The sequence below is a fragment of the Convolutriloba macropyga genome, chromosome 14, assembly GCF_964194025.1.
Source record: "Convolutriloba macropyga chromosome 14, txConMacr16.3, whole genome shotgun sequence".
In the NCBI taxonomy this organism is placed as follows: Eukaryota; Metazoa; Xenacoelomorpha; order Acoela; family Convolutidae; genus Convolutriloba; species Convolutriloba macropyga.
In genome coordinates, this window is record NC_134481.1 from 30,813,572 (window position 1) to 30,832,088 (window position 18,517).

An 18,517-nucleotide genomic window follows, 5' to 3' on the forward strand; every position below is an offset into this window, starting at 1 on the left:
CAAATATCTAAAGTTATCAAAAATTTTACGTTTGCACGCTATTTTACACGACGCAGGAGGTTTCATATACGAAATATATAACCAAGGACCTGGTTATTCTTATATGCTTCCGTGGAAAATAGCAACTGTTTTAGCGGGCATTTGTCGGGAATATTATTTTGCCTTTATATAAAGATTTTTCATCCGTCAATTTTTCACTTATTGGAATGCTGAGCAGTGAAACGGATGTGTTAGACGTTGAACGATTTCGTCACAGAAAAGAAAAATTTATTGTTAAAGAGTTTGGAATTGGTACTGAAGACTACCTTGACTGTGTGTCATTTTTACCACCAACAAGTTATAGTGAGTTAACAACTCAACAAAAGCAATCTTTCAGTTGGTTAAGTAGAAATTTGGCACGGTATTGATTGGGACATAGGAAATTATCCCTATATTTATCTAACACAAATAATTCAAAGCGTTCGCTTGCGGAATCCTGGTGCAATATTCTACGCTAAGGGGCGGTTAAGTTTTTGTCAGAATTGCTTGAATGTCCTGTTATTGATCTCAATTCACTTGAGTGTCCTCCAATATCTGTGAACTATTCTACACAAAATTGTCAAAATCATTCAAAGGGCAAAAACATTTTCAACAAACATTGTGCAAAAGAAAAGGCCATTTTCTATTTCAACTGGTTAACCAATGAGAGAGGATTGACGAAAGTGGAGGCACCGTTGTCACTGAGTTCAACAATTTGTGCCTTGATTACGGGGGACGGGAATCTGAGCCTTTCAATTTCCAAAGACAAAACCATAAAAACCGGAAACCAGTTTTTACAGAGAAAAGTTAATTTGTTGCTGACTGAGGACGAAATTCGCTCATTCAGTCAATTTTTGTATTATATTGAACCTTTTCTTCAGTTGAGAAAGCAGAATGTCAAAAAATCAACCCAGAGTCTGTCCTCCGAAACTCTTACTGATGTCGAAGCACCCGGTTGGTGACGAAATTGACAAAAACGATCCTTCACTGCCAAAAGAGATTCCACACTTGGTGGAGGAAGAAAGAGTGCTCAAAATTGTTCATTATAACAAAACAGAGACTCTCTGAGTGCTTTATGGTTCATATGAAAGACTTTCTAACTGAGTTTAATTGCTATGAGTTGTTTTATGTAAACTGATATCCAATTTATACTTTTTTAACAAGTTTTTATTTTGTGTTGAGATGGAGGGAGTAACAGTCGATGAAGTTGACGCTGTTGTAGAGGAAAATTACTTTGAAAAAGAAAGTAGCAGCAAATCGTCTTGGAAATTTTGTTGGAAATTTTGTAACCAAACAACTTTGCCACGCTCGGAAGTTGTATTTTTTGTGCAAATGGTGTTATTTTACTGCTAATATCACCTTGTATTGTGAAGTTAACCGTGTTAAAACCAAATTGTGAAGAAACCTCTGTTTAGATCTCCATATTGTCAAGTTTAGTTGGATACATTTTACCAAATCCAAGACTATGAATAAAATTATATCTACGCAAGATAGAGTCTTCATGGCCGTTGTAGGGCCCTCAGGTTGTGGCAAAACAGAGTTAATTTTCAAAAAGTTGAGTGGAAACACATTTTACCCAAAATTTAACCACATTATATTTTTATACCGAGAAATGCAACAAATATACATCAAAATGGAGCTGAAAATTGGAGTAATTTTCAAAAAGTATGCCAATTTAGAATTTTTGAATAACCTTGAAAACTGTCTTTTGATAATCGACGACTCGTGCGAAGAAATTTATAACGACAAATAATTTGTTAAGTTGGCCACTGCAGGGCGTCACAAAAAGATTAATGTTATTTACATAAAGCACAATCTTTATCAGCAGAGCAAGTGGTCTCGTACAATAGACTTGAACACATCACACATCATTCTGTTCAAATCAGCCCGCGATATTCAACAAGTCGCATTTTTAGGCAAGCAGTTAAATCTTGTTAAATTTTTAAAACATTGCTATCAATTGGCAACGAAAGAACCATTTGGGCATTTGCTTATCGATCTTGATCCAAAAACTTCTGATTGTTTACGATACTGTTCAAGTATTACTGAGCCAGGTCCTACAGTGTTCTACCTTCCATCTGATAAAGCAGAAACAACCCCTCTAAACAATGAAAGAGAAAAAATTATATATACTGAAGCAAATTTTGCATTTGCAACCAAAACAGTTAAGGAAATACCTGCGCAATTGTGATGGTGATGTTATACTGGTTCTATGTGAATGTCTTCACAATGTCTTGCTGGGTCATGTTAGAGTGAAAGTAAGAGACTTAGAAAAATACACACATATTTGAAAGTGTTCTCAAGAAAAAGTCATCAATGGATAAACGACGAGCGCTTTTTCTAACAAAAACTGGTTTCGAATTGATTGAACTCATTATAAAATTTTGTTTCATCCATTTGAGTTAAACCATGTCAACTGCTGAAGAATTTATTTTGATTCCCAAAAATCAGTTTATGAAAGAGCAACCTTATACCTCACAAATTCTAAATGATCCCAGCGTTCAGCATACCGGTGCTCATATTTCCTTTTTGAACCGTATGCGACCAAATGAAGACACTAAAAAAGAGTACCAGGAAATTTTAGATACAAGGGAAACAATTGATCCCACTGAGTTGTCAAAAAAAACTGAACAAAATTCTTCAAAATCTTAACTTTTTAGCGCCAGCGAAATTTACCAGGACGGAGAAAATAGTTAGCCTCATTAAAGAGTCAAAAGAGGTTGTTATAGACGAAAATGAAAATTTCATTGTTGACGGAAGAGCAAAAGGAATAAATGTCCCTATTTTTCTCTATGATTTGCAACAACCAACTAAAAAAACTAAGTAATCCAGATTATTTTAAGATTCTTGAGGTTTTAAACATAAAAAAAGACTTGGTGATCAACAGAAATGCTAAAATTGCGATCCGGAAAAGAACTCAAAGAACTGCCAAATCAAAAAAGTAAAGGAAAACTATTTCGCCAAAAGGAATCAAGCACAAAGAAACCAGTCAATTAATTAAAGAATCCTCAGACGCCGGAAGTGGTTTCGAAACTTCGAAGGAAGACAGAACTCAGCAAGAGGAGAAGGATTGGGAGTCTTTCGACGAATGAGAAAAAATTGCTTGAGTTAAAATATACGAAAGGTCCAGCAGCATACGTAAGCGTAAAAAGTCTACAAAGAATCACAAACTTGAAACCAAAAAATATGCCCACACAAAGCATAAAATATATATATATATATATATATTATGCTTTGTGTGGGCATTATATATATATATATATATATATATATATATATTGCCTACACACGATATATATTGCCTACGATATAAACGAAATTTGGTCGCTAGACTTGGCTCATGTGGATAAATTAGCAAAAGAGAACAAAGATGTAAAATATTTATTGGTTGCGGTGGACTGTCTCTCACGTTATCTACGAGTCGAACCCTTAAAATCAAAGTACGCCACAACAACAGCAGATGTGTTTAAGAAAATGATAAGGAACAAGCGACCTAAAAAAGTGTGGGTAGATGCTGGTACAGAATTTAAGTGCTCTTTCAGCACTTTATGTCAGAAAAATGAAATCGAAGTTTATAAAACTTTCAGCGAAAAAAAATCAGCATTTGCGGAAAGAAATATACGATCGCTCAAGAATTTGATATACAAGTATTTAGAGGACAAATGGACATACTCGTATATTAATCAGTTGCAGAGCTTTGTACAAACCATTAACTCTAGAGTCAACAGAGTAACGAAATTGGCGCCCAATAAAGTGACAAAGAAAGACGTTCCTTACTTGTTATCATTAACTTTTAAAACGTCAGCAAAACTAGTTCGTCGACCAAAATTTTACGTTGGGGACTTTGTGCGAATATCAAAAGCGAATCTTCAAACAAGCAAACATTAACCAACGAAGTTTTCGAGATTTACGATATACCTACAACCAATCCCCCTACTTATAGTCTCATTGACGCAACCCAAGAGCCAGCCAAAGGAAAATTCTATGAGTTGGTCAAAGTTAGAGACAATAATAGTGAATAACAAAACATGAATGAATTCACGGTTCACTTAGTTTCATCAGCATCTATGAATATTTTTCCTCAAAACACGTTGTACGCATTCAAAATATATTTCAATGAAGAAATTTATTTGGAGGGGGATTGGCGAGTTGCACTAAGTGAAATTATCTTCCCGGCAAAATAAATCAAGTGATTAAAAGTGATTTGAAGATATTTTCTTCTGAAGGTCTTAAGTTTTATGAGAAAAGTATTCCATTTGATGCTGTCTCCAGACCATACGGAGGAGAACGAGCTATCATTGGACTTAGTTCCTATGGAAACCGTGACCATCTTTTGAGATCCTTGAAAACAGCTACTGGATTGCCTCATTTTGACTATCAATTTAACAAAATCAATGGAGTTTTATTCCTATTTTTTGGTAAAAACGAAGGAATTACTTTTCCGGATAACGAAATTCCGAGTATACTAGGTTTCAACGGTATCCTTGATGGGTCTGGTTATCATATTGGATACAAGATGTTGGAAACTTTTGAAAATCTGACCATGGCAGGTGACGAAGAAAACTTTTGCTTGTGATTATCATTTTGATTTGTCTGCAGGGAAGCAACTGATTTTTATTTACGTTAACATAATTGAGTATCAATACGTAGGTGATACTAAAGCTCCTCTTATTCGAGTCATTGATTCAAAACAACGCCTGAAAAACGGTAGCCCCTGCGAAATGGAGCCAACACACAGAATTGTTTTCAGCAATTTGGAATACAAAAAGTTATTATCAAAAAATTTTCAATCAATTGAAATTCAATTGCGGACAGAAACCGGACATTTAGTTCCATTCGCTGGAACAGGAAAAGTTATTTTGACATTAAATTTTAAAAAATTCGACTAAATGGAAGCCTACTATCGGTAACAGCAATCGGTGTCACCATACTTTTCAGGACACTATTGGCAACGAGGAAGTGGTTTTGGGGCTTTAGCAGCAGGTATTGGCAGAGCCGCATTACCGATTGCAAGAAAGTTTCTTTGGCCTGTAGCCAAAACGATTGGACGTGAATTAATTGTTCAAGCAGCTCCTGAGCTGGTAGATTTAGTTACAAAGAAAAAGTCTCCAAAACAAGCAATAAAGTCGACTGTGCAAAAAACTGTAAGAAAACAAGTGGGCGGATCAAAAACAGGAAGAATGCGTAAATTAAAAACCAACCGTGAAAAGTCAATCAAGGCATTCGTAAGAAAAAGCCTTTGACGAGAAGTCGGTCAAATTTCTTTTCTAAAGTTCAAAATGATTACTAATTTACTGCCCGCAGAGGCAACACACACCACACTTGATTTGTTTGAAAAACAGCCTCTGCTTATTACTTTTGACAATGCTTTTACTCAAAAAGTTGGACCATCATATTCCCCGGATGGTCCAATGCTTGAGTTTGAAGTTTTGGGTGACAGGAACAATTTCATAGATTTACAAAAACTTCATGACATAAAATTCAAAATCTCCCGGAACAATGACGGCGATTTAAGGACAGGAACTGATGCAACAAATACAGACGCGCCATACTTAATCAATAATGCATTACATTCTTTATTTTCAGAATGCACTGTATCTGCTAACGGTGTTAAAATTTCCAACATAAACGGAAACTATGCGCATAAAGCATTCATCGAAACGGAATTTTCTTCAGGAAAAACTGCAAAAAACACATGGCTAGTTTGTCAGGGATATTATTACGAGGATGAGCAGCTAAAATTGATGGCACCGATGGTCGCGCGGACGACGTAGCGGCCAGAAAAGCTCTTGTTGCTAATTCCCAGGAAAACTATTTTATTGCAAAGCCGGCGAGTGATATTTTAACTTGTGATAAATACCTACTTAGTGGTGTTACTCTGCGAATTTCATTTAGAAGGTCTACAAATGATTTTGCTGTAATTTCAGAGTCAAACAAACATTACAAAGTTAAAATAATTGAAGCTAATCTCTACGTTAGAAAAATGACAGTAGCGGATCATGTTTCGATGGCAATTGAGAAAACTCTACTAAAAACGCCTGCCGTGTATCGCTATACAGAAGTATTACCACGAACTTTTTAGCTACAACTGGAATAAGAAGTTGGAGCCATGAGGATATTTTCTCGAAAGAACCTGTACGACGTATGATAATTGCAATGGCAACAAATCAAGCATACCTAGGAACTAATCGCACTAATCCTTTTCACTACCAGAAATTTAATTTGAGCCAGATTGTTGTCTATAGAAATGGTCAACCTATTGTTGGAAGTCCTGTCTCAACAACTTTTAACCACCGCATTTACTTCAATAGTCTGGAAGCCTTGGATTTTCTTGATAAAGGTGGGCATGGCATAACTCTGGACAATTATCCCAATCACTTTATTCTAGCTTTTGGTTTAACTTCAACCGAAGAGGCCTTTCATGATTTCATTCATCCAGAACTTACAAATTGCTCATTTTCAGTTCCACTTACGTTTGACGGAGCATTGGCGGCCAACGTAGAAATTTTTATTTCTGGGCGAAAGAAGCTCAACGTTTTATGTTAATTCGGAACGAAAGGTGACAAAAAACTCAATTATCACCTACCCCACCGATGGATAGTGATGAAATACGCTGTTTGTTGGGAAAATGTATTCATTTGAAATATTATTTTTATGGAGTTTCTGCAGCGGACAATTTTCCAAAGCTAACAAGAAAAGGATTTGTTGTAGTTATTGCTTCACGAGCGCAATATGAAGGAAGTCATTGGATGGTTATTTTGTTTCACGAAAACAAAGTTTATTTGGCTGACCCGCTTGGATTCCCGATACAAAACTACCAAATACTGTATTCCCGTCTGGTACAGTTTTACAATGAAGTAACTTAAGTACTCAAACTTAAACCAGTTCAAACTCAAAACTCTGTGGACTTTTTTGCATTTATATTGCGCATGTGATGTTTGGTTACGAATATCCTTTGATGTTGAATATGAACGATATTGATTTGTTACGCTTTGCTAATCATATGCTTTAATATTTTTTTAATTAACTTTTTGTTGCTCAATTCTTTCTTCAAAGACAACAGAACAAGACAATTGTTAATTAAAAGATTTCGATTCCATATTAAAATTTATCAAAAACAAACTATCAACTTGCAAACAACCATTGCCACTATTTAATATATCGAGTATTTTTGAAAGCTCCCCGTACATACCACCATTATAAATACTATAAAATCTTTCAATCGTACAAGTAGGCAAAAAGTCAGTTTGTGTTTGAACATCCTGTGTCATTATCATGTTGAAATTTGGTAATTTTTTCTTAGAAATTGAAACAGTTAGATTGTGCTGGTCGTTATAACTGACTGCCTCTTGAAGTTTTTCCATCAGTTCGCCATAATGCACTATGTGAGAAGACACCCGAATGAGCCGTTGAAAACAAGTGAAGAGACATGGTATTGTATATGGTTTAGAAGAGGTATCCTTGAAGGACTGCGGTAATTGATCAAAAGTAGCAATAACATGGTAATGAAATTGTTGTATTTTGCAATGATCTTCATTTTTGTGCTGGCTGTATGCGAAGTTTTTTGTAAGATTAGAATCAAATTGAGGCTCAGTATTGCAAATAAAATATCGAAAAAGTTTGGAATTGTCGAAAATAATCAGGCGTACGTTCAAACATTGCTTCAACCATTTTCTTTTGCTATTTAATTCTCTTTATCACTCTCTGAGGCTTTTTTGATTTTTTGAATCTGCAGCTACGACTTTCACCATTCGTTTCTAAATTGAAACCAGGCTGTAACTTCCTTTTGCCAGAACTGCTCTGCTCGTTCGCAAACTTGGAGAGAGTTATTCTTCTGATAGCATCAATATTTTCTACTTGCTCCAATTCCTGCATAGAGAGGGTGAGTTTTTGGTTGAAACGAAATTCGTTGTCTCCGTTTTCTTTTTTGAAAAGTTTCAGCGATCTATAAGTTCCAGTGTTATCATATGTTTTCACACAGGCAACAACATATCGTTTTTCAGAACGCGCTATATCGTGATAAAAATCAAAGTAATCTTGAGACGACGACATACTACTTTCTTTTTAAACACAAACTCAAACTTGTGACCACTCCTTGTCTTTGATAATAAAACAACACGTGTTCAAACATGTGCAAGACGGTAATAAAGCTTAAACCCGACTGACCAATAAGAGAGTCGGAGACGACCACACTGAACTGTTTATGGTAATAAAAACAGACCACACCTTGTCTTTGATAATAAAACAACACGTGTTCAAACATGTGCAAGACGGTATTAAAACTTAAACTCGACTGACCATTCAGAGAAGCCGAGACGACCACAGTGAAGTGCTTATGGAAATGAAAAACACATGTTGGCGCATGTAGTAGACATAATAATACCTAAAATTCGGCCAACCAATCACAAACGCCGAGACCAAAACTTGCGAAACAAAAAAAACAAAAGCATATTTTGTCATATGCACAAGTTTAAAATTAATCTTAGTCAGCCTTCAACAAATCAGAGTTCGACCAAACAAGTCCAGATTGGATGAAAATAGATGAACATTATAGACATACAGCTATAGTTTTTGTTAGTGCTATGAAACCATCAGGAGAACAAAAAAAGAACAGAAAAACTGTTTATTAAAGTAAAGTAAAAAAAAAGAGAATTTCCTTCACAAAAAAGAAGTTAGTTTTCTTAAGTATATAAGAGAAATAGACTGCTCAATCTATCATTTTGCCTAAGTTACGCTGTAAGGTTCAGTCGGACATCAGTTTTTCCCGTTAAAATTTCGTCATTTTTTAGAATTTTCCGAGTTTTACAACATATTACGTGATCACATTTGCATTATCCCGCAAACACCTTGTGTTACACAATTTACCGGTCTGCACTTGTTGTCATTCACAATGCAAAACAATTTGTGTATAATGGAATTGCTTTTTGTGAAAGTATTTTGCATAAAATTGTCCAAAAACAACAATTTTTTTTCTAAAATTACACAATTTTCTCGATTTCTAACTGTCCCGTCTTTTAATCATGGTAGATGAATTGCTTTACCGCACACTTTCAAACACTTTTTCAGTACTTTTTTGGAACATTTCATATAGTTTCGAGCATTTATTTTGTCCATTTCATACGCATATTTCTTCCTTATTCTCTGCAAAGTTGCACTCGTTTCACCTCTGACGCTGCAAATTTCTTATCAAACACAATAATTCTCAATTTGGAGCCCTGGCACTTAATTTTTATTGGTTTTCTAATCTGCCCACACTCCCTAATCTGGGATAACATATGGGCAATAAAACTATCAAATTAAAACCAGATGTTGGATCAAAACCACCAAAATTTGACTCCATTTTACTTATATCTTGTTAAATTACATAAAACTTATCAAGAGATTGAAATAAAGAAAAGGTAAGTCAATTTTATGTCTTTCGAAAACCCATGAATAGTCTTTTTGACTAAAAAAAGGGTTTAACAATTTTTAAACTTTAAAATCAACTTAATGGACCCAAAAAAATTGCAAAAATTTTACAAGTTTTTCAATAATTCCAGAAAACTGAACTTTTAACAAGTTTTTATCGCCCGCACAAAATAGCTGGAAATATCGTAAGTTTTTGCCCATACAACAAATTTGGCAAATATTTCACAAGTTTTTCTTACCGCACAAAATTGACAAAACTTTTACAGGTTTTTGTCCCCACAAATTTGAGAAAATTTTACAAGTTTTTGTCCCCGGCACAAATCGAGAAAAATTTTACAAGTTTTTTTCCCTCCGGCAAAATTGAGAGACAAAATTTTTCGACCTCAAAAAATGTACCGCACGTTTCGTCACGGGTGGGGGGGGGGGGGACGTCCCCCCGTGACAATACGTGCATTTTAGTATACTACTTCCGTATTTTATCAAGATATCTCGTTACAGGTCAGTTCAAATGCTGTCGTTTCTCACCCCACCCGGAAGTGCCTCTGCTGGCAGCCGGCGATACAGAGGGACTTGTCCACTTGTATGACCTGGTGAAGAGATGTGTGAGACACAAACTCAAGGGACACCAAGGTCAGATTACCGGGCTGGCTTTCAGTCCAGACGGTTTGTGGCTTCTCGCTGGGTCTTCTGGTATGGGCACTGGAGATCTATGGGTAAGTGTCAGAAAGTTTTCTGTGGTCTGTCCCTTTATAGCCCAAAATACGGTTTATTCAATGTTTATATAACATACCGTTCATCACTAATTGCAATGTGTTGATTATTCTGCTATGCCTTTAGCTGTGGTCAACTACCCGTCTGCCTTCACAGTTACAGGAAGTATCTTCAGCTCACGCACGCGAAGTGGACACAGCTGCACACGAGATGGGTGTGTACTGCATCCACTTCTCGCCAGTCTTCTCGGGCGGTGACAGTACACACCCCAATGGGCTATTGGTGGCAACGGGGGGCGGGGACAACCTGGCAAAACTGTGGACTGTGCTGCCCAATGGCAAAGAGAACATGAGGTGGGGAATTTTTGATATATAATTCAAGTCACTCATTTTAACTGCAGTTCAGACAATAGAATGTAATCAGAAAACAGTTCGTACGAAGTTTCAAATAATTAATGTAAAAAGTGTGTCTTTTATTGTGCAAAGTTTTTACTGAATGTTTTTGCGGTTTTCTGCAGAACATTCTTGAATTGCTGAGTGACTTTTCACGCTTGAGCTCTTCATGTATGACTGACCTCAAGATCATCTCTTTCAGAAATAAAGTTTTGCTAATCTAAAGGTGATTTTGAGCGAAAAAGAATCAACGCAATTGTAGTTTTGTCTGTTAAGTTTTACCAGACAGGGTTAATGGAGGTTCAAACCCCTTTGCGGCCTGCTTTTTTTGCACCCATAAATCTTTCCTTAACTACACCCCCTCTAAATTAATATTTAGAGGGGGTGTAGACTGTCGCTCCAGAAGAAAAGGTACGTACAGTGGAAGATTTTTAAAACGCCAGAAACAACAATAATTAAACCTATTGAGTTCAAATTAGCTCTCTCAGCACTATTGATTAAGCCTTTAGCTTTTTAACGTCTAGCAGACAGTTTGTATATTTTTCATAAAAGTTTATCGCGACATCTGGATCAACTGTTCTAAATGTCCAGTATTTTTAGTTCCTCGCAAACAAAATTGCAGCAATTGATTTAGTCCTGCGGTCTTTTTACGAAGCGACGCGAAGTATTGGTACTCTGCAGGTTTTTACGGCTCAAAGAGAATTATTGTTATTTCAAAGGTTTATACGACTCAAAACAGATTTATTGGTATTTCAGACTCAAACCGAATTATTGTTAATCTACTGCGTTTTTTATCTCGTTTTTTTGAGCAAAAATTGTTCATGACTTGAAAATTGAATTCTTTGTTTTCAAACATTGACTTCTGTTCTAAAATGTCTACTTTTGTTTAATTGCTCTCAAGCGAAGTTTGTAGCAATTATGTTAGTCCTGTCGGTCTTTTTTATGCGATTTTTCGCTTGACCGATTTTTTGTCGGACGCTTTTGACTTTTCGTCCTCAAAAACGGGATAAACAGGTCGCGCCCAGTGGGCACTACGTGCTCTTAGAGCTTTTCAGCTCTGTTTCGGCTCTTCTGTTTTGGAGAACTATACCTATGGAGTGAAGGGCGGTACTTAGAGGTTGAAGACACCACCACTGTTGACCCCCCCCCACTATTGCCCCCCACCCCACTGTTGCCCCCTTCTCTCCATCAGCCCCCCGGTGCACCCCCCGTGGCTACGTTCGGACAACCGATCGCCAAAAACACGCAATTTTATACTAATTTTCACAATTTTTTCAAGTTTTTTGAAATTGTATTCGTTTTTTAAGTTTTTTCAGCCCTAGGTGTCAAGGAACCTCCTCTAGGGTTTTATAATAGGCTGCTGCATAATTTCTAGTGGTAGTGGAATGGTTTCAACATTTTAACATCACGAATTTTAGCATTTTTTTGACAAAACGTGCATTTTTTTCAATTTTTTCACGTTTTTGATTATCCACGTTTTTTTCAGACGCAGGGGCCAGAAAACGTCCTTGATGTTTTGATAATAAGTTACTGAAAAAGTTTTATTTGCCATGCAATAGCTTTCAATTTTTCAAGTCACTCATTTTAACTGGAGTTCAGACAATAGAATGTAATCAGAAAACAGTTATAAGCTATGACATATTACATGCAAAGTACAAAACAATTTTTAAGGAATTACCCCCATAGACATGCTGCTACTAGATGAAAGAGTAGATTTAAACATTAAAAAACCAAATGGAAAAAGTTCTTGCTCGTACGAAGTTTCGAATAATTAACGTAAAAAGTGTGTCTTTTATTGTGCAAATCTTTACTGAATGTTTTTGCGGTTTTCTGCAGAACATTCTTTGAATTGCTGAGTGACTTTTCACGCTTGAGCTCTTCATGTATGACTGACCTCAAGATCATCTCTTTCAGAAATAAAGTTTTGCTAATCTAAAGGTGATTTTGAGCGAAAAAGAATCAACGCAATTGTAGTTTTGTCTGTTAAGTTTTACCAGACAGGGTTAATGGAGGTTCAAACCCCTTTGCGGCCTGCTTTTTTTGCACCCATAAATCTTTCCTTAACTACTCCTCCTCTAAATTAATATTTAGAGGCGGTGTAGACTGTCGCTCCAGAAGTTACTGAAAAAGTTTTATTTGCCATGCAATAGCTATCAATTTTTTAATAGGACAAATATTTCGATTTTTTATAAAACTTGCGTTTTTTCAAGTTTTTTGAAAATTTTGTCGAATTTTTACATTTGCCCAGCCTCAAGAGCCGAGAACCTCCTCTAAAGTTTGACAATAGGTTACTGTATAGTTTCTAAATGTTATGGAATGTTTTCAACAACACGAGTTTTAGCATTTTTTTTACAAAACTTGCCATTTTTTCGAAATTTATGTCATTTTTCAGTTTTGTCAGCCGAACAGAAAATCTCCGTTAGGGTTTGATAATAAGTTATAGGAAAATTTTTTGCTATGAATTAGTTTTCAATTTTTATTATCACAATTTTTAGCAGTTTTTTTAATGCAACTTGTAATTTTTATCAAGTTTTTTGAAATTTTTTGTCATTTTTTCGGTTTCTCCAGCCTGAAGAGCCACATTACTTCCTCTAGGGTTTGAGTATAGGTTACTGCATAGATTCTAAATGTAATGAAATGTTTTTCAAGATTTTAGTATCAGCAATTTTTAAAAAAATATTTGCAATTTTTTCAAGTTTTTTAGAGTCTTAGAATTTTTTCCGGCACCAGAGTCCTAGGGACCTCCTCCAAGGTTTGATGATAAGCTGTCGCATAGTTTATAGAGTTAATGGAATGCTTAGCAATATTTTAATGACTCCAGTTTTAGCAATTTTTTGAAAATTTTAAATTTTCAAGTTTTTGGAAAATTATTATCATGTTCCAAGTTCATGGATCTTTGAGCCAGTGAAACTATTTAAAGCTTGAAATAGGGATACTGGATAGTGTTTTGGGATAATGAAATGGTTTTGAAGATTTCAATATCTTGAATTTTAGCAAGATTTTGTTAAATTTACGCTTGTTTTCAAAATTTTTGATTTTTTTGTCCCGTTCTGAGTTTAACGATCATTACTGGCCAATGAAGCTTTTAAAGTCTTACAGATGAGTTACCTGACATAACTCAAGAGACAAAAAAATTAAACATTTTCACTGCGAAATCTGGAAGCTTTTCTTTTAAATTTTGATAAATTTTGCAATATTTTGCAAATTTTTTAAATTGTTTTTTTAATTTATTTACTAACAAGGCTAGAAAACTAAAAGTTGCACAGTCGAATCAAGCTAAAGCTAGCCTCTCTAAACCGTTGCTAGCTACTGACGAAGCCAACCGCTCGCCGGTCGTTTGAGAGCAATTGGCCCGACGTTAGTCGTTATGTTCGCAAACACTGGTCTTGAAAAGTAGCTTTGTTTTGAATATGAAGTAATTTGCTATTGTATATAAAAAACCGTCGCCCATCCCTCCACTCTTTCACCTAGATACCCCTCACGCAACAGCCTACCCCCAATCCTACTTAACCCCCACTTACATACCCCGGCCCATACGCTGTGACCCAATCATTGCCCCAGTCCAGCACACGCCAGAACCCACCTACTCATTATGCCCCTAATATTTAGGGCTCTGCAAGTTTTAAAGCATTTTGTAGTTTTATTGAGGAATCCACTGTGTGTTTCTCCTTTTCTTTGATGTTTCTGATTTAGTTAATGTTAGTTTAGAGATTATTGGACAAGCTGAAGCAAGTATGTTAATGATATTAAATTTGGCTTCTTGTCCAACACTTAGAACGTTGTCTTTTGTTTCCGGACATCTGAATTTATCACTGGCATATTTTTTAATGTACAACATTTAAGAACTTCTGGTTTAATTGAAAGTAAAAATGTAATTTTGAGTAGTTTTCATCCCATTACTGTCCCTCGTCGCTATTCAGACTACAGAAACCCCCCACCTGCCTGCCTACCTAACCCCGAGCCTACCTACCGTCCCAGCTTCCCCCCACCCCAAATATCCCTATCCTCTGCTCACCTACCCCTAGTGCTTCCTAACAAAGACCCCCATTACCTCCCCGCATCTGCCCACACCACTCAACTGTCGGCTTTGTTTTTTAAGCTGAAATAATTCTGTAAATGAATTGAACCTTGTCTTCTTCCTTTTCCAATGTTGACTTGTTTCAGAACGTCGACTTTTCTAACATTTTAACAGTACCTAAATTTTTAGGTAATACCCAACGTCAAGACGTAACTTTGTGACATTTTGATCCCATAACAGTCCTTCTTCCCAATGAAAACTACGGAAAAGCCGCACACATGCCTATCCAACCACCTGCCCACCCTCCACCAGCCTACTCCTTCAAAATACGACACCCCACCACCACCTACCTACTCCCCCAGCATACAACTACTTCGCCCGACCCAACGTAGCCTTCACGTTCCTCCTCGCGTACGCCCGTCCTCCACCTACCTATTTCCCTGACCTATCTATCCCCCTACCTACTTGCACAGCATCCACTCCTCCAGCCCCCCTCCCACACACACGCCCCAACTTATAAAATTATGGATGTCCATTGAAGTTTTCAAACAGGGCAAACGCGACATCCGGACTGCACTGGATAGTTCAACAATGTGTTTAAAAATACGCGAGCACAAGAGGATCTGGGGAACTTGCGACTGGAAATGAACTTTTTCGGATAAACAGCCCAATTGACACCGGCAACTTCGGGCTGCAGCTGCTCCGACACCCGTTTTAGGAGTAGCAAGTAGAACAGATAAAGTCTTTTATTAAACCAGTCTTCGGGTTTTGGGACAAGCGAGTGATACGCAACCGAGAGAACATAAAACGATCAATGATTTATCCCGAATACTTTACCGACTGCCTCGAAGAGATCACAGTGCCGCAAAGCGAGAAATTTAATTGTATTAGGTTCGCCTAGATTAACAAAGGAAGTAGAAAATGAAATTTTCGAGGCACCAAACTAGAACTGGAAACTTGCAGAGAGGCAGTTTGTAACTCTAAGACAAGATTACCATAACATGAGCAACTGCGAGCAAACTTGTCTGATAACTGCATTGCAAGGCTGTCGATTCGATGAATGAAAATGCGCGCAATCTAGGGATTGGACGATGATAACTTCGTGACATGACGACTATAAACTCATCGCAATAGATAGTATTGAGAGTGTGCATACTACCGGAAAACAACAAAGAGGACCAAACGTACCTACTGAGCAGCATGTGAATGACACTGGTTCCAGCTATTCGGCTGGACTTCCAACTACTTGATCTTATAAGTACCATATTCAAGCTGCTGCCACCACTGGATGAACTACTAAATTTCTCATCATGGTTGGAAACTCAAACACTACCGCAAACTCTGCCTGGGTTTAAATTACTTGACGGCAGAGGTCCGAACACTCAATAGTCATTCAATAGAAGATTTGAAGCTAATACTTGAGCGGTTCAGTGCTCAAACCAGATTTTTAGGAGATTCAAATATTACATACCATGGAAAATGTCAATTTTCGGATTTTAATCATGAGCATCATTCTCCAATTTTTGTACTAGCAATTCAAAGCTACCTCCCAAGTTCCCCTTCAGGATAGCGAAAGATCAAAACAAAGTGAATTTTGAAAATTCCACTTATGGGAACAGAGAAACACAACAAGACGCAACAAGGGCACAAAACCAATCTCTGACCAACCCAAAGGACAGAAAATAATTACACCCAAAGCAAACTCAACGAACAAATATTCTGGAAAAAATCGAGTAAACAACTTCCCTGCTTCCGCTTTTTTGAAAAGAGCCGCAGTATCAAGCTTCCAGCTTTTGTTTGGTTGAGAAATACAGAAATAAAAAATAATGCATGCAGTAATATTTATAAATTTAGTTGATAATGCTGCCACTCCATTGTCCAGTTGATTCAAATAGCACTGAAAAGTGATTATAGCTGCGAAGCTGTAAGCTGAGCGTAGCTAAATTGCGGTGCTCTTGGTTTTTTACAATTCAAAGAATTTGAAATGTATTGGGGCGCTGTCTTTTTACGACTCGAAGAGGAGTATTGGAGAAGTCCTTTTTTTAATCGATTTTATTGGAGTGATTTTGAAGCGGGAAATGAAACGCGTGAAAAAATTTGGAGTGATTTTGGAGCTGAACAAAAGTGAAGAGCGGAGCGAAAAGAGAGTGGTTTTTGTTCATACCTCTGTTTTTGAGAGAGCGAGAAATTGATGTGTGAAAAAATTTTCTCTAAGCGAGCGAAATTTTGTTCACGTGCGGCTTTTAAAAGCAGTTTTTTGCAACTTTTGATGGTTATGAGGTTTGAATATTGTATTGTATTAGTTTTAGCCCCTTGTTTTGATAGGAATTGAAGGTTTCAAGTAGTTAATTTGAGTTTAATGCTAATTTGGAGGTTTTTGATCATTTTTGCTGATTTTTAGTCGAAATTTAATTTTTTGTCTGTTTTTTTGTTTTACTGCTTTAAGTGGGATTTGAAGAGAAACTTACTACTCAAGGTATTTTTAGATACCAATTGATTAAAGTTTTGTAGGTATAAAACATTTTTTCTTAGGAAAAATGACAGAAAAATTGAGAAATTTTAAACCATTTTTCTTATTTTTTTTTGCAATTTTTCTTTTTTTAATCTTGACAAGTTCCTTAGCCTCTTATGACTTGCCCATTTTTGCGAGTTTTTTATTGCTCTAATTGCAAAGGAACTTTATACGGTTTCATGTTTCCTTGTACTGTTAAAAAAGAACTATTAAAGTTTTTCTGGTTCTTTTTTTTCGTTAGTTTTTTGTTCAATGTTTTTGAACGCCGTTTCTATTCTTCCTTAATTTTTTATGGCATTTGTGGAGGTTTACGGTTCACAATACTTGTTCTAGTTGTTTAGTCATAAGTATGGGCAATTTGCTCCTTCGAGTCGTTTCCGGAATTCTTCCGGCTATGTTTTTTTTTAAGATCTGTTCCACATTTTCATGATTTTTGAAGTCAAATTGGAGTCGTGATTTTGGTCACGCCGAAACAGGAAGTGGAGCGAAAAAGCGAGTGGATTTGCGGCGTGAAATTTTTTCGCTCTAATTCTAATGTAGAAGGAGAAAACGGTGTTCGAACAAAAATTCGGTTTCTCGGTAGTGGTTTTTTGTTCACATGCGGCAATTGCACTCTGATTTATACTGTTTTTTCGATTTTTGGATCGGATTTTTTCTAACTGGTTTTCCCAATCCATTCACAGCTCATTCTAGGCCTAGTTTTTTGTTTGAATTAAATTTTCATTTCTCGCTAGGGGTTTTTTTGTTCACATGCGGCATTTTGATATTTTGTTTTTTTTCTTATTTTTTTGTTCTGATTTTTTTTAAAATGGTTTTCTGAATTCACTCAAAGTCCATTCTAGGTCTAGTTTTCCGTTTAGTCAATTAAAATTCTTTGAATTGTACGTCAGGACTTCTCTGCTATGTTTTTTGTTTCGTCGTCTGACGCTCTTTTTTCGTTTTACATTTGTTCACACAGCAAAGCTGAAAGTCAAATTTTCTGAATGACTTCTCCACTAACGGCATTTGCGCGCGTGACGTCATTTCTCACTCGCTTTAGCAAAATTTTTAGGTTATTTGCGTGATTAGATTTTGATCATACGTGACTTTACCTCACTCAATAAAATGACGTTTGCACTTTAAAACAAGTTTAATTTTGATTTTGTTTATGGTCAAAGGAACTCATGTACAGTAAAGGTCCCTAATAAGAGGCTTCTGTGGAATGAATTTCAACAAGCTTTATTAATTTATCGCTGAATGTTTTTTACCTAGTTTTTTGAGCGGCGTCGATTTTTTTTTTCAATTTAGATCTGCATTTGTTTCTATCTCTATTATATGGTACGCAGGTCTATTCTTTCGCAGCTATTCCGGCAATCTGCCGGCTATGTTTTAGATATTAAATGCCTCAAAATCGCGGACTAGAACTTTCAAAATTTTGAATAAAGTGCACCGATTCTGCTGTTAGCCTGCTTACAGTAA

At 36.4% G+C, this 18,517-nt stretch overlaps 1 protein-coding gene across 1 annotated transcript in view; it reads left to right on the forward strand.

Annotated features, from left to right (window-relative positions):
• The window catches only part of LOC142353324 (WD repeat, SAM and U-box domain-containing protein 1-like), an 83,714-nt gene that overhangs the window by 49,103 nt on the left and 16,094 nt on the right, over positions 1 to 18,517 (forward strand). Inside the window, exons 3-4 of the mRNA XM_075405557.1 lie at positions 9,925 to 10,139; positions 10,264 to 10,490. Of these exons, the coding sequence (XP_075261672.1) occupies positions 9,925 to 10,139; positions 10,264 to 10,490 (442 nt within the window). The remainder of the gene's footprint in view (positions 1 to 9,924; positions 10,140 to 10,263; positions 10,491 to 18,517) is intronic.